Raw genomic sequence first — 25,983 nt, 5'->3', positions numbered from 1 at the left:
CACGGTTCCCGATCAGAAATATTTTTTGCGCCAGTGAAAAACCACGCATATAGGGGTACAAGGCCGTGAATGTAGTAGCAGGTCGCATTTTATCAACCGTGAATGTGTGGGGTCCGCGAATGTTGGGAACGCGAATATTGAGGTCCGTACAGTGCAGAAGGTGAAAGGATTTTGACGGAGTTCATGGGGGTTACGGATATGGTGTGAGAAATGGAGAAGGTGAAAGGATTTTGGAGTTTGGTGATGGAGCTGATTTGTTGATTTGTAATACTCAGTTCCAGAAAGAGGATAATAAGCTTGATACATACACGTCAGGTGGGTCGACGACAACCGTTGACTACCTGATGGTGCGTAGGCGAGATAGGGGGCACCTCCGAGACACAAAGGTGATCCCGGGGGAGGAGGCTGTTTCACAGCACCACTTGGTTGTCTGTGACGTAAGGGTGAAAGGTGCGAGGAGAGCTCGGCGGGTGAAGTACCAACCGAGAATGAAGGTGTGGAGGTTGAAAGAGGTGACAGTAAGGGCGGCATTAAAAGAGAGGCTGAGTAGGGTCGAGGATGATGTGGTTGAGCTTGAAAGTGGTTGGATGTCAATGAAAGCTAGTCTGTTGGGAGCAGTTGGTGAGGTATGTGGATGGACAAAAGGACCACCGAGGCACTCGGAAACATGGTGGTGGGATGATGAAGTTGGAAAGAGGATTGACGAGAAGAGGAAGAAGTTCAAGGTGTGGCAGAAGGCGAAGGGTACGGGAGCAGAAACAGCAGAGCATGAAAGTTATAAGGCAGCCAGGAAGGCTGCAAAGAAAGAGGTAGCAAAGGCGCAGGAGGCATGTAGGAAAATGTTCGGAGAATGCTTGGATTCGGAAGAGGGTTAGAGAGCAGGATTCAGGATTGCAAAGCAGATAGCGAAAGAGAGGTGTGATGTGATGGGGGTGAGCTGCTTGGAGGATGAAGTGGGACAAATCGTTGTCGACCCAGATGGAATTAAAGGAAGATGGAAAAGATATATGGAAATGCTGTTGAATACAGAGAATGAATGGGATGGCAACATAGAGAGTAACCCAGTTTTAGGACCGGCAGAGAAGATAATTGAGAAGGAAGTTGAGGAAGCGATAAAAGCAATGAAGGGTAGAAAAGCGGAAGGGCCGACGGGAGTTGTGGGAGATATGTTGAAGGCAGCAGGAAGTTGGGGTGTGAAGAGAATGACAGAGATCTGTAATCTGGTGGTGAAAGAAGGCCGCATTCCAGTGGATTGGGAACTGAGTACCCTCGTCCCTCTATACAAGGGGAAAGGTGACCCTCTGGAGTGTGGCTCGTACCGAGCGATAAAGTTATTGGAGCATGGAATGAAGGTATTGGAAAGGGTGTTGGAGAGGAGGATAAGGAAGAAAGTGAAGATCGACGAAATGCAGTTTGGATTTATGCCAGGAAGAGGAACGACAGACGCGCTTTTCATTGTGAGGCAGTTGCAGGAGAAGTACATGGAGAAGAGGAAGAAGATGTTTCTTGGGTTTGTTGATCTGGAGAAAGCATTCGATCGGGTTCCACGCAAAGTATTGACATGGGCATTGAGGAAGTTAGGAGTGGAGGAATGGTTGATCAGAGTAGTGATGGCAATGTACAAAAGAGCGCGCACAGCTGTAAGGACGAAGGACGGGAACAGTGGTGAGTTTGAGGTGAAGGTGGGAGTGCATCAGGGGTCGGTACCAAGTCCACTACTATTTGTAGCTGTGATGGAGGTGCTGGCTCAGAACGTAAAGGAGGGTTTACCGTGGGAGTTGTTGTATGCAGATGATCTGGTGTTGATTGCGGAAAGTATGGATGGACTGAAGGAAAAGATGAACACGTGGAAGGAATGTATGGAGACAAAAGGTCTGAAGGTGAATATCGGAAAGACGAAGGTGATGGCAAGTGGTAAAGCATGTGGTGAGGTGGAAAGAACTGGGAAGTGGCCCTGTGCTGTGTGTAGGAAGGGTGTCGGAGTGAACTCCATTCAGTGTACAATGTGCGCTGAGTGGGTTCATCAAAAATGTAGTGGTCTGAGAGGGTCATTAACCAGTGTGGCAGCTACATTCAAATGTAAGGTGTGCACGGAGGGAGCTGCAGATGGAGGAAATGTTGAGTTGGATCTTGGAGACGGCGTGAAGCTGGAAGGTGTGAAAACATTTTGCTACCTCGGAGACATGCTGAATGGAGAAGGTGGATCAGACTCGGCAACGGTTGCTCGAGTGAGATGTGCATGGAAGAAGTTTCGGGAATTGAGTGGCGTGCTGATGATGAGGGGAGTGTCGTTGAAGCTGAAGGGAAAGGTGTATGCTGCATGTGTGAGAAGTGTTATGATTTATGGGAGCGAGACATGGGTAATGAATGTAGAGCAGCAACGAAGGTTGGAAAGGGTGGAAATGCGAATGGTTCGACGGATGTGCGGAGTATCGTTGAGAGAGAGGAAGACAAATGATGAATTGTGAAAGATGATGGGAATAGAGCCTGTGATTGATGCTGTGAAGAGGAACAGGTTGAGATGGTTTGGTCATGTGTTGAGGAAGGATGAAAGTGACTGGTTGAGAAGAGTGATGGAAATGAATGTAGAAGGAAGTAGAAGACGGGGAAGACCGAGAAAGACTTGGCTAAAGATGGTGGAAGAAGAAATGCGGGCAAGGGGGTTAACAAGGAGAGATGCAGAAAATAGGGCAAAATGGAGAAGATTGTCATGGGGACCGCAAGGCTAACCCCCGCTCTAGCAGGGAAAATGGCCTTTAAAATGCATGTTGTTGTTGTTGTTGTTGTTGTACAGTGCAGAAACATCTGTGTGCCTCACACAAGCTGTGAACGAGGGATCAGAGTTTTTAGAAGACAAAAACCAATCAACATATTTACTGGTGACAATTAGGCGGTGTATTGGTACAGTGAATGGTTAATACACATCTGGTTCTGATGAGATTTGTATTAATTATTTATTATATATTACTCGGAAATGTTTGTTGATGCGATATGTTTATGTGAGATCGGGAAATATCTTGTTCTTTTGGAGTGTGAACTATCTGAAATGAACAAGCAATTTATACCGGCTTCTGTTTGTAGAACTAACTAGTAATTGTCAAGAAAGTTATAGTTCCGATTACATTGTTAGAGAAGGGTGGTGGGTTAAGAAAAGCCATTATTCAGTGATTTCATTTGTACAATGTTGTTCTGGACTGTGTTTATCACCTTTACTTTACCTGTGAGATAAATGCAAGCTTGGACTATCCCCACCTCCTGGTTGGACATCCTTCAATTAAACAACCTTTGGGTCTTGTGCCACTTGGCAAGAGGGCAAATCGAGTGGAATAGAGTGAAATAAAATATAAAGAGGGAAATAAAATAGTAGAAAAAGGAAAGAATGAAAACGAGGAAATATGAAATTTTAAATGATCTTAAAATGAGGGAAGAAGAAGAACTCTCTCCCCATTTCCCATCACTTACAAAGGTTTATCAAGTTGATCTGATCCAGGTCAACCATCTCCTTATGCTCCACCAGCCCTTCTGTGGAAATGAGTAAAGATGAACAAAAAATAAAAGATGTGAAATTCTCTTGTTTTCATATTCTTGAAGATTTTTTAAATCTTTCAACCAAATATCAAAATATAACAAACATTGGGGAAGATAAATGGAACCTCCATTTTATATTAAAATATTATTTAATTTTCATCGATTCATTTAGGAAATTTCACAACATTGTTCTTACACTTCCCTCTGATGGACTAAAATCGAATTTGTTTTCTCCACAATATAGAATGAACCCTTGTTAACTGGAACCAGAGGAACAACTCAAGTTCCTGTTAACTTTGAATCCAGAAGAAAATAAAAACAACTGAATTGAACATCATATGATTCAAGGTACATGTGAATGATTTGGAGTACATGTGAATGATTCAAGGAACCTTTGGAATTCCAGTTCATGAGACAACAAACAACAACATGCATTTTAAAGGCCATTTTCCCTGCTAGAGCGGGGTTAGCCTTGCAGTCCCCATGACAATCTTCTCCATTTTGCCCTATTTTCTGCATCTCTCCTTGTTAACCCCCTTGCCCGCATTTCTTCTTCCACCATCTTTAGCCAAGTCTTTCTCGGTCTTCCCCGTCTTCCACTTCCTTCTACATTCATTTCCATCACTCTTCTCAACCAGTCACTTTCATCCTTCCTCAACACATGACCAAACCATCTCAACCTGTTCCTCTTCACAGCATCAATCACAGGCTCTATTCCCATCATCTTTCGCAATTCATCATTTGTCTTCCTCTCTCTCTCAACGATACTCCGCACATCCGTCGAACCATTCGCATTTCCACCCTTTCCAACCTTCGTTGCTGCTCTACGTTCATTACCCATGTCTCGCTCCCATAAATCATAACACTTCTCACACATGCAGCATACACCTTTCCCTTCAGCTTCAACGACACTCCCCTCATCATCAGCACGCCACTCAATTCCCGAAACTTCTTCCATGCACATCTCACTCGAGCAACCGTTGCCGAGTCTGATCCACCTTCTCCATTCAGCATGTCTCCGAGGTAGCAAAATGTTTTCACACCTTCCAGCTTCACGCCGTCTCCAAGATCCAACTCAACATTTCCTCCATCTGCAGCTCCCTCTGTGCACACCTTACATTTGATTGTAGCTGCCACACTGGTTAATGACCCTCTCAGACCACTACATTTTTGATGAACCCACTCAGCGCACATTGTACATTGAATGGAGTTCACTCCGACACCCTTCCTGCACACAGCACAGGGCCACTTCCCAGTTCTTTCCACCTCAGCACATGCTATACCACTTGCCATCACCTTCGTCTTTCTGATATTCACCTTCAGACCTTTTGTCTCCATACATTCCTTCCACGTGTTCATCTTTTCCTTCAGTCCATCCATACTTTCCGCAATCAACACCAGATCATCTGCAGACAACAACTCCCACGGTAAACCCTCCTTTACGTTCTGAGCCAGCACCTCCATCACAGCTACAAATAGTAGTGGACTTAGTACCGACCCCTGATGCACTCCCACCTTCACCTCAAACTCACCACTGTTCCCGTCCTTCGTCCTTACAGCTGTGCGTGCTCTTTTGTACATTGCATTCACTACTCTGATCAACCATTCCTCCACTCCTAACTTCCTCAATGCCCATGTCAATACTTTGCGTGGAACCCGATCGAATGCTTTCTCCAGATCAACAAACCCAAGAAACAACTTCTTCCTCTTCTCAATGTACTTCTCCTGCAACTGCCTCACAATGAAAAGCGCGTCTGTCGTTCCTCTTCCTGGCATAAATCCAAACTGCATTTCGTCGATCTTCACTTTCTTCCTTATCCTCCTCTCCAACACCCTTTCCAATACCTTCATTCCATGCTCCAATAACTTTATCGCTCGGTACGAGCCACACTCCAGAGGGTCACCTTTCCCCTTGTATAGAGGGACGAGGGTACTCAGTTCCCAATCCACTGGAATGCGGCCTTCTTTCACCACCAGATTACAGATCTCTGTCATTCTCTTCACACCCCAACTTCCTGCTGCCTTCAACATATCTCCCACAACTCCCGTCGGCCCTCCCGCTTTTCTACCCTTCATTGCTTTTATCGCTTCCTCAACTTCCTTCTCAGTTATCTTCTCTGCCGGTCCTAAAACTGGGTTACTCTCTATGTTGCCATCCCATTCATTCTCTGTATTCAACAGCATTTCCATATATCTTTTCCATCTTCCTTTAATTCCATCTGGGTCGACAACGATTTGTCCCACTTCATCCTTCAAGCAGCTCACCCCCATCACATCACACCTCTCTTTCGCTATCTGCTTTGCAATCCTGAATACTGCTTTCTGACCCTCTTCCGAATCCAAGCGTTCTCCGAACATTTTCCTACATGCCTCCTGCGCCTTTGCTACCTCTTTCTTTGCAGCCTTCCTGGCTGCCTTATAACTTTCATGCTCTGCTGTTTCTGCTCCCGTACCCTTCGCCTTCTGCCACTCCTTGAACTTCTTCCTCTTCTCGTCAATCCTCTTTCCAACTTCATCATCCCATCACCATGTTTCCGAGTGCCTCGGTGGTCCTTTTGTCCATCCACATACCTCACCAACGGCTCCCAACAGACTAGCTTTCATTGACATCCAACCACTTTCAAGCTCAACCACATCATCCTCGAACCTACTCAGCCTCTCTTTTAATGCCTCCCTTACTGTCACCTCTTTCAACCTCCACACCTTCATTCTCGGTTGGTACTTCACCCGCCGAGCTCTCCTCGCACCTTTCACCCTTACGTCGCAGCCAACCAAATGGTGCTGTGAAACAGCCTCCTCCCCCGGATCACCTTTGTGTCTCGGAGGTGCCCCCTATCTCGCCTACGCACCATCAGGTAGTCAACGGTTGTCGTCGACCCACCTGACGTGTATGTAACAAGCTTATTATCCTCTTTCTGGAACTGAGTATTACAAATCAACAAATCAGCTCCATCAGCAAACTCCAAAATCCTTTCACCTTCTCCATTTCTCACACCATATCCATAACCCCCATGAACTCCGTCAAAACCATCCATACTCCTTCCCACATGTCCATTTAGGTCTCCTCCTACCACAACAACTTCCTCATCTTTCACGTTTTCCATCAGCTTCTCTATCGCACACCAGAACTTGTCCTTCTCTTCATCGCTTCGACCAACCTGCGGAGCATATCCCGAGATGACGTTCACCAAGAGCTTTCCAATCATCATTTTCACCATCATCAACCTATCACTCACTCTAGTCACACTCACCACACTGTCTACCAGTTCATGAGAAGAATAAAAAAATGAATCAATGATCAGAACCATTGACTTGACTTTTTCTTTTTCTTTTTTTAAACGCCAAGTTCATGTCCTGATTCTTCACACTCTCAACTCATGACCTCATCTCCATATTAAAGGAGGGCAGTTTTGTGTCCGTCCATCACGCCACGTCATTATGTCTATGATTTCATTACGGCGTACGACAGCTAACTCCAATGACTGCCATTTTAATTAATATGCCATTCAGGCCGAACACGTCGTCAAAGCGGTCAAACCTGTCATGCATCACAATCGCCATACTTTACCTTTATGTTTTTCATTCAGTGTGAAACACAAACAAACCGATTCTTATAATCATATCGAAAGCATACGTGTCATTGCTCTTCCAATGACACTATGTACAGGCCAATAATACTGCACTAACTAACGTTCATAATTAAAGCGGTGTATTATTTCAGAACCCACGATCTTATCTCCCATGACCAAGAAGGACTTTTATCGTTGAAGATAATTATACCGCAATGACGTATTAATACGATATGAATAGCCTATACACTGCCCAAACAAAGGGAGTGTTTTCAGAGTTCCACAGGTTGCTGCGAGTTGACCTGCAAAATGTTTGTTCTCAGCACAAAAGACGATTTCTCTCCATCGCTGGCCTGTCCTGCTACATCCCAGATCCTAGATTAGAACTCTGTGGAATTCAAGTTATTGTTTTTACTTTGTGTGAAAAAGGATTTAAACACTGTTAGTCTTGTATTTCTGGTCCATAACGTTCCTTTGTCATAACAAAATTGATGTATGATTGCATGTTCTATATTCTATCCACTGATAGGCCGGATCTGGATTCGGACCTGAACCAAAATCGAATTGACTTGTTCTTGTCATTTACCCAACTCATGCACCAAGTTTTGTCATAACTCGTCCACAACTTTTTGAGATGTTGTTGTTCTCCTCCTTTCCTTTACAAGGCGTGAGGTCTGATGGCACCAAGCTCCTGCCCTGCTTTGAACACGATATTCCTCCACTCCTCCTCTGTCCTCACCAACACTGTCCACTCTCCACTCTCCAACCACCCACACGTTACTGATATCCTTCTTCACACAAACCTCCTATCTCAACCATAGTCTATCTCTTTTCCTCCAACCTTGTTCCGTCAACCTATCCGCTCTCTTTGCCATTCTCTCTTCCCCCATCTGCACCAAACGTCCAGCCCATCTCAGCCGGCATTTCACCAATCTCCCCATCAAGCTCATCTGCACATCAATCTCCTCCATCAGTTCATCCATTCTCCTAATATCCACCCTCTTCACTCCCACAGTCCTCCTGATCCAGTTGTTCTTGTAAACCTGCAGCCTCTGTTGTTGCCTCTGCCAGTTCAACTGTCTCCAGACCCCTCCCCCTTCACCATCCCCTCACAATCCACCATCAACCGTCACTCGAGCTAACAATACCCACAATCATCCCACATGCCCCTCCACCCTCTTGATCATCCCCAATCTGTGTTGGAATTCAAGCTCGCAATGCACTGTTTCTCTATGTATCGCCGCCGGCAGGATCATGGTGAGTTCACAATGTGACATCACTGGCAAACTCGAAAATTGACAGTCCCAGGCTCTTTTTTGGCACTTTCGGCACTCCTTCCTCTTCTCCAATGGCTTGATCTCGGATCATCAATTTGGATTAAGACCAGGCCATTCTACTTTGGACATGCTGATTCTGCTGTCAACAATGGATGGAGGTCCTCAATGCCAAACAGGAAATCAGAGCTGTCTCCCTTGACATATCTCGTGCCTTCAATAAGGTCTGGCACCCGCTCTGCTCACCAAACTCTCCTCTTATGGTATCCATAGAAACCTCCATGCATGGCTTGCAGACTTCCTTTCTGGTCACAGTCAACGGGTGGCCATGAATGGAATTCTCTCTTCTCCCCTCCTGTTCAGGCTGGAGTTCCTCAAGGTCGTGTTCTGGGCCCTGTGCTTTTTCTGGTCTTCATCAATGATCTCTCCGACTCTGGAAAATCCTCTCTATCTCTTTGCTGATGACTCCACTCTCTGCCACTCCATATCCCAACCCTCAGTTCGGCAGGCAGCAGCCTCTTTACTCTCTACAGACCTGGACAATATCACAAACTGGTCAAACAAGTGGAACATGTCTTTCAATCCTGACAAATCTCACTCTCACTTTGTCTCTCCGGAAAGACCATCTGGACAACCCTCCCATCAACTTTCTCAACAATCCTCTTGAAGAAGTTCTGTCACTCAAGCTTTTGGGTCTCACTATCTGCCATGATCTTTCTTGGGAAAACCACATTTTCCAAGCTGGCCTCCAAAGCCAGTCGCCGACTGGGCATCCTCCGCCGTGTTAAGTCCTTTCTGGGCACTTCTGAGCTCCTCACCACATACAAGGCTTTCATCCGCAGCTCAATGGAATACTGCTCTCCCCTCTGGGCTGGTGCTCCTGCCTCACACCTAGCTCGTCTTCACGCTGTTGAAACCAAAGCGTTCAGAATCATTGGAATATCCCGCGATGAAGCGAACTCCAAGGGCCTTTCACTCACTCACCGCAGGCAGTTTGGTGGTCTTTCCGTCTTCTACCGACTCCTCTCTGGGCTTGCCCCCCCCAGCTCTCTCTCTGTGCTCTGTCCCCCAAATATTCCTACAGGTAGCACAAGATCTGCCTGCAACCCTCTTATGGTTAAACTGCCAAAATCAAGACTCTCTGCTCACCTTCACTCCTTCATTCCTCTCTTCTCCCAGAGGCACAAACTCCCACACTCTCTTCAATCCCTCTCCTCCCTCCAGGTCAATAAAACAGCTGTTCACCACCATCTCTTATCTTCCCCCATCCAAAACCTTGATCTTTTCTACCCCCGTTAAAACACCCCAAATCCGCCTCTTTAAATCCCCAACTTCTTTCCTGAAATTCCTTGAAGTGTCAATTTGCTTTATACAATGTACCCCTTCCTCCTCCCCCAGCCCTCCCCCTTCCACAGATTTACCGATGTCCCTGTTCTCTTCTGTTGTTGTGCTTGTGTGCTTCCCTCTCTCCCCCTCTTGTCTGCTGCTCCCTTTATTACATGTTTTATGCATCTGTGCATGTTTTCATGTTCAATGTGTTAGCTCTGACAGGAGCCTCGATTCTATATACCAAAATAAAATATAAAAAAATTTGATGGTGATTAATGATAGTCAATGGTTTTCAGAAAAAATAATATGTTTGGGTTCCCCTTTAAGGGTTTTTGGGGTTTTCAGTGTCTTTTCAGTCTTCAGTGTCTTTTCAGTCTTCAGGATCTTCAGGGTCTTTTCTGCCTTTTGGGTCTTTTTGATCTTTGGTCTTCAAGGATATTTGGGGTCTTCAGGGTCTTTTGGTTCTCTTGGGGTCTTTGGAAACATTCCAGTGTTTGGAATAATTTCTTCAGTCTTTGGGGTATTTTGGGTCTTTTCAGTGTTTTAGGTCTTTTGGGTGTTTGGGTCTTTGGGGTCCATTGGGTCCTTGGGGTCTTTTGGTTCCTCTGGATCATTTGGTTCCTCGGGGTCTTCTCGGTCCTATGCGTCCTCAGGAGGTTGGGGGGAGGGGGGAGGAGGTCTTTTGGGTCCTCAGGGTACTATATGTTAAGTATTTCAGGTTACAATTGTTTGTGACGTCAGGTCAGATGTCCAACGAATGGGTGATGAGTGGACATACATACATATATATTATATTTGCTCCATTTATATATCGATTTCCTCCAGTCTTGATCCCTCTGCGCTCATAGATCTCGCACCATCCCTAATTTATCGAGGATGAACCCCTTATTAGTTATTACAGTAACCCTTCCAGTCAAACTCCCAAAATCTCTACTTGCTGCTAAAATCCATTCCTTTATCCAATTTGTGGAACTACTTTCTGAAGTGGATTCAATCCAAATTTTCCTTCCAGGGACTTCAAGCTCGTGTTACGCCAACATATCGCGTCATTACCCATCACGACCTGCAAATATTTCTGCCCTTGTGAACACTACCTCTCCCAATCCTTGTGGTTTCAGATGAGGATATTTACTCCCCTCACATCTTTAGTTTTCTCCTGTTTGTTGGTTACCTTGCTTGTTGCAACCACCTGTTGGGCACACCTGTTGCCCCATTGAAAGCATGTTGGCTTTTTGCTCTCTGTAACGTCACTCTCCCTGAGCCATGATATAGTACACAAAAACCCATTTTAGTGGGGCTGCTTAACTGATGAATTGTGCCTTTTCCCTTAAAAGCATGAAACTTGGCACATGGCTAGAATACCCCAAAAGAAAGATTTTTAGTCCAGGGGGCATCTCCAATTTCACCCCATATGGCGGCCATCTTGAAATTCAAGATGGCCGTCATACAAGACCTGTTTTGATGAATATCTCCATAATTAGAACAGATATCAAAATGGTTGAAGTGCCTATACCTACATTTTTAGGGTCTAGGAATCCAATGGTAACATAAAATATTAAGCAGTCATATGAAAATATTAATTTTGCATAGTATTATGCATACTGGGAATGCATATAAATACTCTTAACAGGTTGGCATTCTTCAGTGATTAAAAGTGTCTATGACATCGCAGACTAACTGTGCCATCTTGTGGTTTTCTAGTCCTTGCTGCATTCTCCATCACATGCGCAGAGAGAAGTACAGGGAAGTGCAGCTTTCTTACACCGGCAACGACCAGTACATCCTTTTTTGCACGCACTTAACAAGTTAATTGCAGATCTTTGCAGCCTCTGGAAGTGTTGTCCATATTGGTTTGAACTGGCCAGCAGACGTTTTTTGCCAACCCCATTCAGTGGGGCTTGGTAGATCAGGCTTAGCATGCAATGCTTGTCCCCAGCATAGTGTGCCTTGGTATACTGCCCGCTTTACGTGCTGCACAAGGGCATCATGTGTTGGTGGAATTGATTCCACAGGTCTGCCCTTCTTTGCAAACAGTTTCTTTCGTACAATGTTAATGTCAGTAGCAGTACTTGTGCGATCATACAACAGAACAACAAATCTCTCGATGACGTTCATGCAGGTTTCAGTTATCTCTGTGCTCTGGTGGCAAATTTCTGCTAGTACCTCTGTGAGCTCAGGGAATGATTCCCACACATTCCATGCAGTTACCTTTCCACGCCCATTAAACGCTGAAGAAGTGTCACACCCTGTTAGTGCATGAAACATGGGGAGGGCTTTAGATTTCTCAGGGCCAAGAGCTGTGGCTATATCATGTGCAGAGATAAATCGCATGTTCTTGCCTGTCCCAAATTGTAACCATATCATCACTGAAAGCTTCTGGGATGCTGTAACTGCAAGCACGACAACATCTCTGTCCACAGTTTGTATGAGGACCTTACTATGCCCTCTATGTGTTGCATCAGCAGAATGTAGGAACATCCGACCATCTGCCTCTTCCTGAGTGCACGGGGAGAGTGATTCTAGATCAATGCGTGGTGGAGCAGTAAGAACCTCTGTATCAAGTGTGACAACTAGCTCCTTGCGCTGGTCTTCAAATGATTTAATTGTTTCATTGGAAAGCAGACTAGGGCAGACTAGCAGAAAGCAGACTAGGTTGCAAGTGCAGTGGGCTAGCGGCTGGGGTGCCGGCTTAGGATCCTTGGATCCTGGGTTCGAATCCCGGTCAATCGCTGAATAAACGCCAGGGGGGTTGACTCAGCCTGTCATCCTTCCGAGGTCGGCTAATTGAGTACCAGTTCACTGGTAATTCCCTGTTTGTCGTTAAAGGCGGCAAAAAGGGTTGGCGTCAGGAAGGGCATCCGGCCGTAAAACATTGCTTCAAAAAGGGGACCAAAAAAACAACAACAACCATGGTTCCCAAAAAAGGCCAACCCCCGCTTTGCGGGGAAAAATGGCCTCTAAAGGTGGTTTATTGGAAAGGAAGCTGAAGAGTTCACGCTTGTTTTCATCAACTCGAAGAAAGTTCTGCCACTGTCCAGGAATTGCAACTGAGGTATCTACTCGTCGGCAAACCCCCTTGCCACGCTTTTCACGGGTCATGCTCTTAAGGCTGTCGGGTAGGTAACGGTCCCACACCAGATCAAGTCGGGTTGCAGATTTGTACTGTGAGAAAACAAATGGGATGAAGACCTTTTCGGCATATTCGCCAAATGTTTTGACTGTGCCAACATCGGGCTTTAGCTTTTGAACAATTACTGCCCCTTCAAGTATGACACATGTCACCTCTGGCATCTGTGTGCTTGATGGTGAAAGTTCCTCTAAGCAGTCCAAAAGGTCGCTCTTTGTACCAGGTCGAAGCTTCCCATCCTTGGACAGAGATGGAGGGAAAGATTGATTTTCATGACGGAAAAATTCATCCAGGTTTCCCTCGCGGGTTTGACAGGCAATATAGAGGCGAGAAAACAGTTGAACATCACTCTTCAATGAGGCTACCTTGTGTTTATCTGTCAGCTGGTCTGTTACTGATGAGCTGCCAAACAGAGGTAACTTTTTGCGCGGGACGACATCATTCAAAGGCTTTGAGCGTTCAATCAGCCTCTCTTGCACAAATGACTCCAGAGCCTCCTTTCCCACTTTCTGCACGTCTTTCACACTTTGTACGACTGATGCACTTGCTATATCCTTTGTGTCAAGGACCAAAAGGTCAGCGGTTTCTTCAAGAAATGGATTACCTAGCTCCTCGATAACTGATACAAGTGATCTGACATGTTTGTCAAAGATCATCTGGGTGCTTTTATTCTGATCATGATGCAGTGATGGCGCTTTGCTTTCATGTTGCTCCTGTGCAGTCTCAAACTCATCAATCACCCTTGAGACCTCTGGACCTGCAACCATCCATCTTTGCAGAGCATGGGCATTGTCCAGCAGACCCACAGCTCCTCCATCTCCCTTGATACGTGCATTGTTCTGTTCATGTGCATAATCTGTAGCAATTGAAGAAAATTTGCGTTGGGTCTTTTGTACCGTGAACATGCCAGCTCGGAAATTATCCAGAACTTTAGGGTGTGTCTTGTGCAAGTCCATCATATCACGCAAATGGACTGTGACCCATCTTGCATAGTGCGTATGGTCAAGAGCAAAGAACCACGGAAGAAGCTCCCATAAAGCATCGAAGTGGCACCCTGCTCTGCTCTCCAAACTCTCCTCCTTTGGTATCCATGGAAATCTCCACGCATGGCTGGCGGACTTCCTCTCTGGTCGTAGTCAACGTGTGGCGCTGAATGGGTTTCTCTCATCTCCTCTTCCTGTTCAGGCTGGAGTTCCCCAAGGTAGTGTTCTGGGCCCTGTGCTTTTTCTGGTCTTCATCAATGATCTCTCTGACTCTCTTGAAAATCCTCTCTATCTCTTTGCTGACGACTCTACTCTCTGTCGCTCCATTCCTCATCCCTCAGATCGGCAGTCTGCAGCCTCCTCACTCTCTGCAGACCTGGACAAAATCACAGACTGGTCAAACAAGTGGAACATGTCTTTCAATCCTGACAAATCTCACACTCTTACAATGTTTCTCCGAAAGGACCGACTGGACAACCCTCCCATCTACTTTCTCAACAATCCTCTCCAAGAAGTTCTGTCGCTCAAGCTTTTGGGTCTCACTATCTGCCATGATCTTTCTTGGGAAAACCACATTTCCAAGCTGGCCTCCAAAGCCAGTCGCCGACTGGGCATCCTCCGTCGTGCAAAGTCCTTCCTTGGCACACCTGAGCTCCTCACCACATACAAGGCTTTCATCCGCAGCTCAATGGAATACTGTTCCCCCCTCTGGGCTGGTGCTCCTGCCTCACACCTTGCTCGGCTTCACGCTGTTGAGGCCAAAGCTTTCAGAATCATTGGAATCTCCTGCGATGTAGTCAATGCCGAGGGCCTTTCACTCACTCACTGCAGGCAGGTTGGTGGTCTTTCTGTCTTCTACCGACTCCTCTCCGGCCTTGCTCCCCCAGCTCTCTCTGTGCTCTGTCCCCCCAATATTCCTTCAGGTCGCACAAGATCTGCCTGCAACCCTCTTCTGGTTAAACTGCCAAAGTCTAGGCTCTCTGCTCACCTTCACTCTTTCATTCCCCTTTTCTCCCGCCTCTGGAACAAACTCCCCCACTCCCTTCAATCCCACTCCTCCCTCCAGGTCTTTAAAACAGCTGTTCACCACCATCTCTTATCTTCCCCCATCGAAAACCTTGATCTTTTCTACCCCCGGTAATTCACCCCAGAGTCCTTGCAGTGTTCATATGTTTTAATCCTCTCCCACCTCCCCCCAAGTCCTCCCGATGTCCCTGCTCTCAAATGTTGTGTTTGTGTCCTTCCCCCTCTCTTTTGTGTCCTTCCCCCTCTCTTTTGTGTCCTTCCCCCTCTCTCCCCATCTTGTCTACCGCTCCCCTTGTTTTTTGTGTTTTGTGTGTCGGTTTGTCTTTTTGTGTGATTAATGTTAGCTCTTTCACGAGCCTCGATCTTGTATACAAAAAAAACAAAAAAAAAGAAGTACATTTCAAAGTCAGCCTCCCTCAATGAGCACACAAAGGTCAGGATGCTGTTCTCCAATGCCATCGTGAGACTCCAGTATTGGAACTGTGGGTGTTCCTTAGTCATTTTGCCACACCAATCAGTAAATGAAAGTTTAGTCTCAGCTTCTATTGCATAGTCATTGTATGCCCGATGCTGCAGTATGTGCAAGGCTGCAGCTGTCACCTGATGGGCATTGCGCGAGCGTGAAACATGTGCAGCTCGCAGGAAAGAATCTGCACTTCCCGCTGAGGCAATATTGGCTTGCACCAATGCTTCTACCCAGCCGCTTCCAGATAACCAGTCACCCGATGTCTTCAGTGCAGTCATTTCAAAGTGCAATCCTCCGAATAGCAGAACAAATCTGTCCTCTCCATATTGCTCATGCCATTTCCATTGAATCTGTTTTGCAATTGCAAATAATGGTTGATCAAGGGCAATGACAGGAGTCTGTCCTGGATTTAGATGTTGCACGGCACTCCCAATGACATCCATGGAGTGTTTTATCATGGCCAGTGTGTGCACTTTCTTGAAACAGCGGCATTAGAGCCGTTACAGATGTTGGTCGAGTTGACTGAGACAGGTTGTGAGCATGGTATGCAGGTATGCCAGGTATGCAGGTATGCAGGCATGGTATGCCATATACTATTGAATATTTTATGTTGCCATTGGATTCCTAGACCCAAAAAATGTAGGTATAGGCACTTCAACCATTTTGATATCTGTTCTAATTATGGAGATATTCATCAAAATAGGTCTTGTTCAAGATGGCCGCCATATGGGGTGAAATTGGGGATGCCCCCTGGACTAAAAATCTTTCTTTTCGGGTATTCTAGCCATGTGCCAAGTTTCATGCTTTTAAGGGAAAAGGCACAATCGATCCGAATTTTTTAGCTAAGCCGCCCAGCTATTTCCATTTGTTCCTTTTCTAGAATTTTCTATTCCTGTTTCCCTTCTATACGTGTGTCATGGTTCCATTGTTCTTTTCTTTGCAAAACATCCAGTTTGTGTCACTCACTCTGCATCTTCTCCAGGAAGTTCTTGTTGAGGGTGTTGAGCATGTCCAAACTCTTCTCCTCCTTCGTGAAGTCCAGACCTGGGAGCGGCGTCGTCTTCACGAATTTAAACTTTGACATGGTGTCGAGCCTTGGAATAAAAAGGAAAAACACCAATTTAAGAGATATTTGGAGAGAATATTGTTAAAAGAATACATTTTTTACATATCTAAACAGGTTATCTGTAAAAGAATGGTAAATAATTAAAAATAGAAAAGAGAGAGTATATTTTTGTATTGATCTGTATTTTTATTCAGCATGAGCCGCCCCTATCCTCAGGCGCTTGTTGATCAGGGTGGGAAGGGAGGCCCAGATGTTTGTCCACCGGCCATAATGGCTCGACGCTGGAGCAGCAGATCCAGGCAGTTCAACCGTGTCCAAGAGTGGGAATAAATGGTTACACCCAACATAGAAAGAGGATACTCATCTATATGCGGCAACAGAATTGTCAACCATATATTATACCCACTATTCTCTTCAATGCGCGATCACTCAATAAGATCAACGATCTCAAAGTACCAGAACAATGATAATATTGAGTTTTTTTTTTTTTTTTGTATACAAGATCGAGGCTCGTGAAAGAGCTAACATAAATAACACAAAAAGTCAACCGACACATAAAACACAAAATAAGGGGAGCGGAACACAAGACGAGGAGAGAGGGGGAAGGACACAAACAACATTTGAGAGCAAGGACATCGAGAGAAATGTGGGAGGGTGAGGGCTTGGGGGGAGGTTGGAGAGGTATAAAACATATCAAAACACTGCAAGGACTTCCAGGAAAGAAGTTCGAATTTCAAAAAAAGTGTATCTGGGGTGAATTAGGGGGCGTAGAAAAGATCAAGGTTTTGGATGGGGGAAGATAAGAGATGGTGGTGAACAGCTGTTTTAAAGACCTGGAGGGAGGAGTGGGATTGAAGGGAGTGGGGGAGTTTGTTCCAGAGGCGGGAGAAAAGGGGAATGAAAGAGTGAAGGTGAGCAGAGAGCCTAGATTTTGGCAGTTAACCATAAGAGGGTTGCTGGCAGATCTTGTGCGACCTGTAGGAATATTAGGGGGACAGAGCACAGACAGAGCTGGGGGAGCAAGGCCGGAGAGGAGTCGGTAGAAGACAGAAAGACCAACAACCTGCCTGTGGTGAGTGACTGAAAGGCCCTCGGAGTTAGCTTCATCGCAGGAGATTCCAATGATTCTGAAAGCTTTGGTTTCAACAGCGTGAAGCCAAGCTCGGTGTGAGGCAGGAGCACCGGCCCAAAGGGGGGAACAGTATTTCATTGAGCTGCGGATGAATGCCTTGTATGTGGTGAGGAGCTCAGGTGTGCCAAGGAAGGACATCGCACGACGGAGGATGCCCAGTCGGCGACTGGCTTTGGAGGCCACCTTGGAAATGTGGTTATCCCAATAAAGATCATGGCAGATAGTGAGACCCAAAAGCTTGAGCGACAGAACTTATTGGAGATGATTGTTGAGAAAGTATATGGGAGGGTTTTCCAGTCGGTCTTTTCGGAGAGACATAGTAAGAGTGTGGGATTTGACAGGATTGAAAGACATGTTCCACTTGTTTGATCAGTCTGTGATTTTGTCCAGGTCTGCAGAGAGTGAGGTGCAGACTGCCGATCTGAGGGATGAGGAATGGAGCGGCAGATAGTGGAGTCATCACCAAGGAGATAGAGAGGATTTTCCAGAGAGTCGGAGAGATCATTGATGAAGACCAGAAATAGCACAGGGCCCAGAACACTACCTTGGGGGAACTCCAGCCAGAACAGAAAGGGGAGATGAGAGAAATCCATTCAGGGCCACACGTTGCCTATGACCAGAGAGAAAGTCCGCAAGCCATGAGTGGAGATTTCCATGGATACCATAGGAGAAGAGTTTGATGAGGAGAGTTTGATGAGCAGAGCTGGGTGCCAGACCGTATCGAAGGCACGTATTATGTCAAGGGAGACAGCTCTGATTTCCTGTTTGGCATTGAGGACCTCCATCCATTGTTGAGCCAGCAGAAGCAGCATGTGCAGAGTAGAATAGACTGGTCTGAATCCAAATTGATGATCAGAGATCAAGCCGTTGGAGAAGAGGAAGGATTTGATATCTGAAGCAATGATGGATTCCATGACTTTGCTGATAATTGAGAGCAGGCCGATTGGTCTGTAGTTGCAAGGATCTGTTTTTGCATATATTTTGTGTAAAGCGGCAATGTTTGCTGATTTCCAAGATGCTGGCAGATGACCTTGAGCAAAAGAGAGGGTGAAAAGAAGAGAGAGAGGGTGAGATAGAATGGCAGAGCAGAATTTTAGGACCCGTGGGCTGATGCCGTCTGGTCCAGTTGCAGAATCAGAGTCGAGGTTTGACAAAAACTTTTCCACCTTGTCAGGAGGAAAGGTCACAGAGTCCAGGAGCAGCTGGGTACGACTGGGTACGGTGGGAACAGAGAGTGATGGGTTTGGGACACAAGATTTAGAGGCAAACACAGAGTTGAGGCATTCGGCTTTGTCACGTGCGGTGTCAACTGTGTAGCCATTTGAGGTAAGGGAGGGGATGGAGGGGGAACAAACACCAGAAACGGATTTGACCAGACACCACCAGGATTTGGAGGAAGGAGACAGGTTTGAGAGTTCAATCTTGAGTGTGGAGAGATAGTGCTTCCTGGCACTCCTGACGGCAGACACACACTTGTTCCGAGCTTGGTGGAAGGAACTGAGATTGCCTACAGTTGGATTTGCCTTCCAAGATCTCCCTACATCCCCCTCTCATCCTTCCAAGATCAATCAGGTTGGAGCGAAGGCCCCGGATGTTTGAGGTCCATACCGTTAATGAGGAGAGAGGAGGAGCATCGGGTGCAGGACAGGGGAGGGGAGGGGTAGGGTCAGATGAAGCATGAGAGGGGGATGTAGGGAGAGCAGTTTATCGTGTGTCAGAGATTACAGAAGAGTTACAAGAGAGGGAAGGATGAGGATGAAAGGTTTGATGGTGATGGGATGAGGCACAGTGAGGGCTTGTTTGAGGGGGGCAGGGGGGGGGGGCAGAGGAAATTAGAAGGTTGGGGGAGGTGGAGGTATGAGATAGAAGGGAGACAAAGTGGGGAGGAGGCAGCTTTGAGGAGGAGGTGGGAGGGGGGAGAATTTGGGAGGGCTGGTTGGGGGGGGATTAGAAGGGGAGGGGTTGGGGGGGAGTTTTGAATGGGAGGGGAAAGGGGGAGTTTAAGAGGGGAGGGGCAAGGGGGGAGTTTAGGAGGGGAGGGGCAAGGGGGGAGTTTAGGAGGGGAGGAGCAAGGGGGAGATTTGGAGGGGAGGGGCAATGGGGGAGTTTAGAAAGTGGATGATTAATGAAAGACGAACATTTATAACAAATTCGGTTTATTGTGATTTTCAAGTTAGCGATCCGTTTAAAAACGATGGAGGAGGGGTGAAATGAATGAGAATTTAGAGCATGTATTGATTTAAAATTATAAGAGATTGAATATTTTTTTGAAATGGAATGAGTTGGAGAGGAAATTGAAAAGAGCCTTTTAAATAGGAAGAAAAACAGCGTGTTGTGATAAATCACTGAATAAAACACTGCAGGGGAAAGTTTAAACATATTTAAACAGAACCGTGAAGAACAATCTTATATTCACAAAAATACCAACGGGGAGGGGGAGCCGAGAGGAACAACCACGAGTCACGTGAACAGGGGAAAAGGTGAAAGGCGAGGCGATAATGGGGGCGGGGCGAGACAGCGCACCTGGACAGAATCACACTATGGGACAACTTCACACGTGGAGAATGGGAAATAAATGTTGTTGTTGTTGTTTTGTTTGTTTTTGGTTTTTTTTTGGGGGGGGGGGGGGGGGGAGTTAAAACGTTCGACAAAGTAGATGTACAGGGAAGTTTGGGGGAGAAAGGGAAATCTAAAAACCTAGCAAAAACAGCGAAAGAAGAAACAAACTTTGACGGGGGACAGGGGAAGCCTGAGGCAAGGCCGCAACAGCGCAGCAAACAGAAACGATTAATTTATGAAAGCTTAACACCGATAAACTTCCAAGGGACACACTATAGGTTCACACACCGAAAGAAAATACAGTTTCGACAAAATACAATTGTGAACAATGACTTAACTTTGAAAACGTGGAGAACGTGTGCAGCTTCGAAAATCCCTGCCGTCGTCTCCAAGATCTCGCGAGATCTCCCGTGAGATCTCCCAATGTTCAATCTAAAGATGTTCAACTTATTGCTGTTACAGAAACGTAGTTCTCTTTCGACAAACCTGCTGCAGCTTGTGAGCTATTTGGATACCACCAATTGCATCACAATCGCGACAATCACGTCGTTGGGGGGTGTTGGACTTTACATACACAATGACATGCACACCAGCAAAGTTTTCAATGACCGTATACCAGCTCACCTTGAGGTTTTATGGGTCAAGCTGAAATTATCAACCCATATTTTCTGAAAAAAATTATCTACCTAAAATTTATATTCAAGCTGAAATTATCTACCCAAACCAAGGACATATTTGTTTGCGTCGTTAACTCACCCCCTCGATGAACTTTGCAATCATCTTGACATGGTAGACACGATTCAATCAGACGTTTCATTGCTTATATGGGAGATTTTAATGATCTTGATACCCATCCCCTTGAACAGCAAACACCGTTTGCAGATCAGCAGATCAGACATTTAACTGGTATGCGCAAACAATCACCTTTTCTACTGGACTCAGATAAGTTGATAACTCGGATAAGGCGATTTTAGCTCTTTCACGAGCCTCGATCTTGTATACAAAAAAACAACAAAAAAAACCAGAAATCACACAGGAAATGAACTGTTACTTTGCCCAGATCTGTAATGAGCTGCCCAGCCTTGATTTGTCTGCACTGCCAGCATATACCTCCCTGCCATTCCCCCTCAAACTATTGAGAGACAGGATGTCTGCAATAGCCTTCGCAGATTGAATGTGTCAAAGGTACGACATCCAACTTAAGTTCCCATTCAGTTATTGAAAGAGTTTCCCCATGAAATCTCAGCCTCTGACCATGCTGTTCAATGGCTGGGACCCATTATCTTTCTGTTCATGGTTAATGATGCTGCACTGTCAACTGTAAATATGTGGAAATATGTTGATGACTTCAGCTTAGTGGACGTTGTCCCAAAATCTCAGCAGAGCGAATCACATGTTGATGCATTGTCTGAGTGGAGCCGTGTTAATTCGAAGAGACCTAAATCTGAGAAATGCAAGGTGATGCAAGTTAGTTTTCTCCATAACGGACCCTCTCCTCCTGTGATTACCCTCGATAATGATCCATTGAGTCTGTGTTGTCTCTCCTTCCACTTGGGATTACAATCCAGTCGAATCTCAAGCGGGAATCTCAAGTTCCGCACATGATTTCACGCTCCTCTCAATGACTCTACATTTTGTGTAAACTCAAGAAAAATGGAGTCGTCACCTCAGATTTGTTGATTATTTACACCACTTTTATCTGCCCACCTTTGGAATTTGGTGTCCCCGTACGAAGCTCTTGCTCAACAATGCCACAATGGGTTAGTATTTGGGAGAGTTCATTTAAGAGCTGTCCGTATGATCGTATTTCCTGAGCATCACTACGTCGATCTACTTCTGGCTCATACTCTCACCTCACTTGCTGCAAGGAGAACGGACATACTCGCCAACTTTGCGAAAAGGAAGGAAGGTTGGCTGACAAGGAAGGTTGGAAAGGAAAATGAAGAATGGGAAACAATGGAAACGGAAATGGGAAAGAAAATGAAGTAAGAATGGAGGATGGAAAGATAGGCACAAGAGAGGAGAGAACTATCAGAAAAGCAGACTTGGAGAATAAAGATAGAACATCCTTTTTGTATAGACAGGCACATGCAGAACGAAAGAGGGAATTAATAAGTTGGGTTCAGAGGAGGGAAAAGCCTTCAGTTATTATCCGCACAAGAAGTGCAAAGTGGGGTGAAGCAATCTGTTCACTCTGTCTGTCTACAGACGTCAGTCGATGATTGAGGAACTCCCTCATTTATTTATTTTTGTATACAAAGTCGAGCCTCATGTAATATCTAAAAAATTAAACACAAAAAGCATAAACAGACACATAAAACAGTTACGTTTGAAGGGGTAGATGAAATACCTTAGTCGAGATAGAATCGTCTAAATTAGCATGCCCCGAGTGTCGCAAAGAAGAAGAAGCCATCTCAATGTATCTAAGTAGTCGAATATCCGGTTAAGTGTTTAGGTTTCTCCACACGGAGGAGTAGAGTTGTGCTATCTAGGTAGGGTCTGTACTCTGTCAGGTTAAATTCCCTGTGTGTATTTGTATTGTGTGCATATGTGCCTCTTGTAGTTGTTTCCTAATGTTCTTATAAAACTCAGCCGGCCAGGCAAATGACTCCATTCGCTCACCACGCCGCAAGGGCTAACCAACACCCAGCACATTTGCAGATCGGCATGTAAATCCCACCTCACGACAGCTGACGTCATTTGAACATTCCGAACGACGACTGGACTCCGCCCCCCGACGACTCGTGGCGAGGAGGCCACACCCCGGCCTTCGTGATCGGTGGAGGCTTGCACGTGTTTGTAAATGAGTCTGAGTGGAGACGTCTCAATTAGGAATTTTAGTTTTTACCTCACCTTTCATTATTTGCATTTATTTTCATTAAATTCATTATTTGTCAAATTTTACTTTTCTTGTCCTGGTCCATTTTAGTTTATGGGTTCGGAATAACCCTGTGTATTTCCAATCAGATAAGGCTCGGGCCTTCCCGCACGTGCCAAAGACAATCCCACCAAGGTTTGGGGTACACCTCGGCGTTTAAGCTCATTTCGGTCATTCGTCCTCTTGGGGTCTTAACCCTGGGGACATGACAATATAATAAAGGGAGCATAAGACAAGAGGGGGAGAGAGAGAGGGAAGCAGACAAGCACAACAACAGTAGAGAACAAGGACATGGAGAGATGATGATTTTAGTATCGGCGCGCATGTATCCATATAAATATATATATATGTAGGGAGCTGTTATGCCCCTCCCCCTTTGTTAATTCTTGCTGCTCTACCAATTACCAAGTATAACCAATTATATGTTTTGTTTTGACTGCTTGCTGTATTCTTTTATAATACTTAGTCCTTTCTTGTGCATTGAGGATGTGTAATACCCTAATAAGGAGTTCTGTGCTTGTGAGCTCTTGCCCTGTGTCGGCATAATCTCTTGTTCCCCTTTTGGCCTTGGTTGCAGCTGCTATCTCTCAGCCTCCTGTAGGCTGACACATTTATGAGTGCCCACTCCCTTTGTACTTTCCCAACCAAGGTCTCTATACAGAAAGTTGTAAACATGTTGCCACATATTGCTGACCATCTCCTTATCTGAGCTAACCCATGAGTGGCCTTGGATGAACTTCCTTTAACTAACTGAACAACAGGATGGGACTAATGGTGGGAGGACCAATGAGCCCATTCTGTCTCTGTATCTTGTGAGCTAAAGCCACACCCTATATTCTTTATATATAGCAAGTTTAAACCGAATGATTTTCAGAGCATCTTGTTGTAGTGTTGGTCACTTTGTGTGAGCTTCCTGCGACATCCTGTTGTCCGCAAGCTTGTGTAAACGAGTTCTAATAAATATATCCGTTGCTCCTTTCTCTGAGTCTTCTGAGTCCCAAGTTCTAAGTCCCATTCCGACATATATACAGACTTGGCATTTAATATGGAATATTTTTTTTGTGGGGGTGAACTTACTTTTCAAGATGACTTAGAACCAAAAGTTCATTGGAATTATGTTGAAATTATTCTAGATTTTGTTAATGTGACCTTTAAAAGAAACAAAAACCACATTTGACATTTCGAAGCAAATAAATTGATCCTTGAAAGTGATGTAAACTGATATCAAACTCAATTCACGGACAGTACTGTGTTAAACTTCTGTACGTTTTCCAGAAGTATCTCTTTATTTTGCACATGAGCCAAAAAATGTTTTCAACAAAAACAAAAGCTAAATTATGACTGGGATTACGGACAGTAAAATTACAGTTCAGTACTTCGTGTAACCCCCACGAGCATTCAGGAGAGCACGTACACGTCGAGGCATGCTGTTCACGAGATTTGCCAAGGTTTGGACAGGAATCGCTTGCCATGCAGTGACAACAGTCTGCTGCAATTCACGCACAGAGGTCCAAGTTGTCGATTTGAAGCGTTAATTCTGCCCACAAGTTCTCTATTGGATTCATATCCGGGGACATGGCAGGCCACTCCATATGCTCTACACCACGGTCATCAAGAAAGTGTTGGATCATGCGAGCACGATGAGGCCGTGCATTGTCATCTTGGAAGCCAAAGTTTCCTCGAAAGGCTGCACAAGCAAATGGAAGCAATGTTTCTTCCAGAATGACCCTGAACTTGAACTGGTTCAGGTTTCCATTCAGAACAACCAGGTCAGTTTTTCCCCCTGCATGAAAAGCAGCCCAAACGGTCACACCACCACCTCCAGCTTGGACTCTTGGCACTATACAATCTTCCTTGTGGGCTTCATGCACTTGTCTGTGCACTCGGACGCGGCCATTTTGACGATAGACCAGAAATCTAGACTCGCCAATGAAGGTCACATGATTCCAGTGTCCTGGCTGTCATTGACGGTGCTCTCTGGCCCACTGCAATCGGCGCTGGCTATGTTGTCTGATCAGGCGTGGCTTTCTCAGGGGACACCTGGCACGATAGCCTGCTTGAACCAGTCGTTGGTTGACTAGCCTTCAGGATACAGGCACATTTGTCAGTTGCTGCCACTCAGCCCAAAGCCGATTAGCTGACTTGGTACGGCCATTGCAGACTAACCGGTGCAGCTGGCGATCATCTCTCCTTGTGGTTCTGCGTGGACGTCCTGACCTCGGAATTGGAGTAGGGACACCCCTCTGAGCATTTCGTTTCAGGATCTTTGACACCTGACCTTGAGTGATGCCATACTGCTGAGCAACAGCACGCTGTTTCATGCCAGAATTTCATAAAGCCACCACTCCATGACAAACAGCATTGTCAAGTTGACGGACCATCTCCAGAGGAAGTGGCAATAACTTTTGGAGACGTGCAGCAGTTGTTTTCCACTAATACAGAACGCAACAACCCTTATATACCCGAATGTGAAGCCAATCGTCAAATGTACCTGTCCTTACATTTTGTCACGCCACCTGTGATATCATCCTGTTATTGACTTCTTGCTGTGAAAGACAATCAGTGACATGGTTCTTTCAACAAAGACATCACCGAAGGGTAAAAGAAACTCACCAGATTGATATACTGAGTTCAGAAAGTAAACCCAAGTCAAGAAAATAAAAAGATTCCATATTAAATGCCAAGTCTGTATATATATCTATACATCTATATCTATATCTATATCTATATATATATATCTATCCATCTATCTATATATATATATATATATATATATATAAATACACAGTGGGACCTCTAAATCCGAATTTAATTCGTTCCAGCGGCAGTTCGGATTGGGAAAAGTTCGGAATTAGAAACTATTTTCCTCATAAGAAATAATGGAAAGTGAATTAATCCGTTCCTGGACCCAAAAACCCATTATCAAGACACTGTTAACTGCAAATACACATGATTCAAGGTAAAATAAGATGAGTAAATGCCCTAAATATCAAATAATAATAATAATAAAAACAAGAAATAAATGTACTAACATGAAAATAACTGC

At 45.3% G+C, this 25,983-nt stretch overlaps 1 protein-coding gene across 2 annotated transcripts in view; it reads right to left on the bottom strand.

The window, feature by feature from the left end:
- The window catches only part of LOC137415888 (E3 ubiquitin/ISG15 ligase TRIM25), an 86,465-nt gene that overhangs the window by 12,881 nt on the left and 47,601 nt on the right, over positions 1–25,983 (bottom strand). For both annotated transcript variants that reach the window (XM_068101415.2, XM_068101422.2), the window contains exons 6-7: positions 16,269–16,396; positions 3,463–3,522 (exon numbers count right to left, since the gene is read on the bottom strand). In XM_068101415.2, the coding sequence (XP_067957516.1) occupies positions 3,463–3,522; positions 16,269–16,396 (188 nt within the window). The remainder of the gene's footprint in view (positions 1–3,462; positions 3,523–16,268; positions 16,397–25,983) is intronic.

This window comes from Myxine glutinosa, chromosome 1 (genome assembly GCF_964187855.1).
Source record: "Myxine glutinosa chromosome 1, kmMyxGlut1.1, whole genome shotgun sequence".
NCBI classification, from domain to species: domain Eukaryota; kingdom Metazoa; phylum Chordata; class Myxini; order Myxiniformes; family Myxinidae; genus Myxine; species Myxine glutinosa.
The sequence above is the reverse complement of the archived record's forward strand: the minus strand, read 5'-3'. Positions and strand labels throughout refer to the sequence as shown.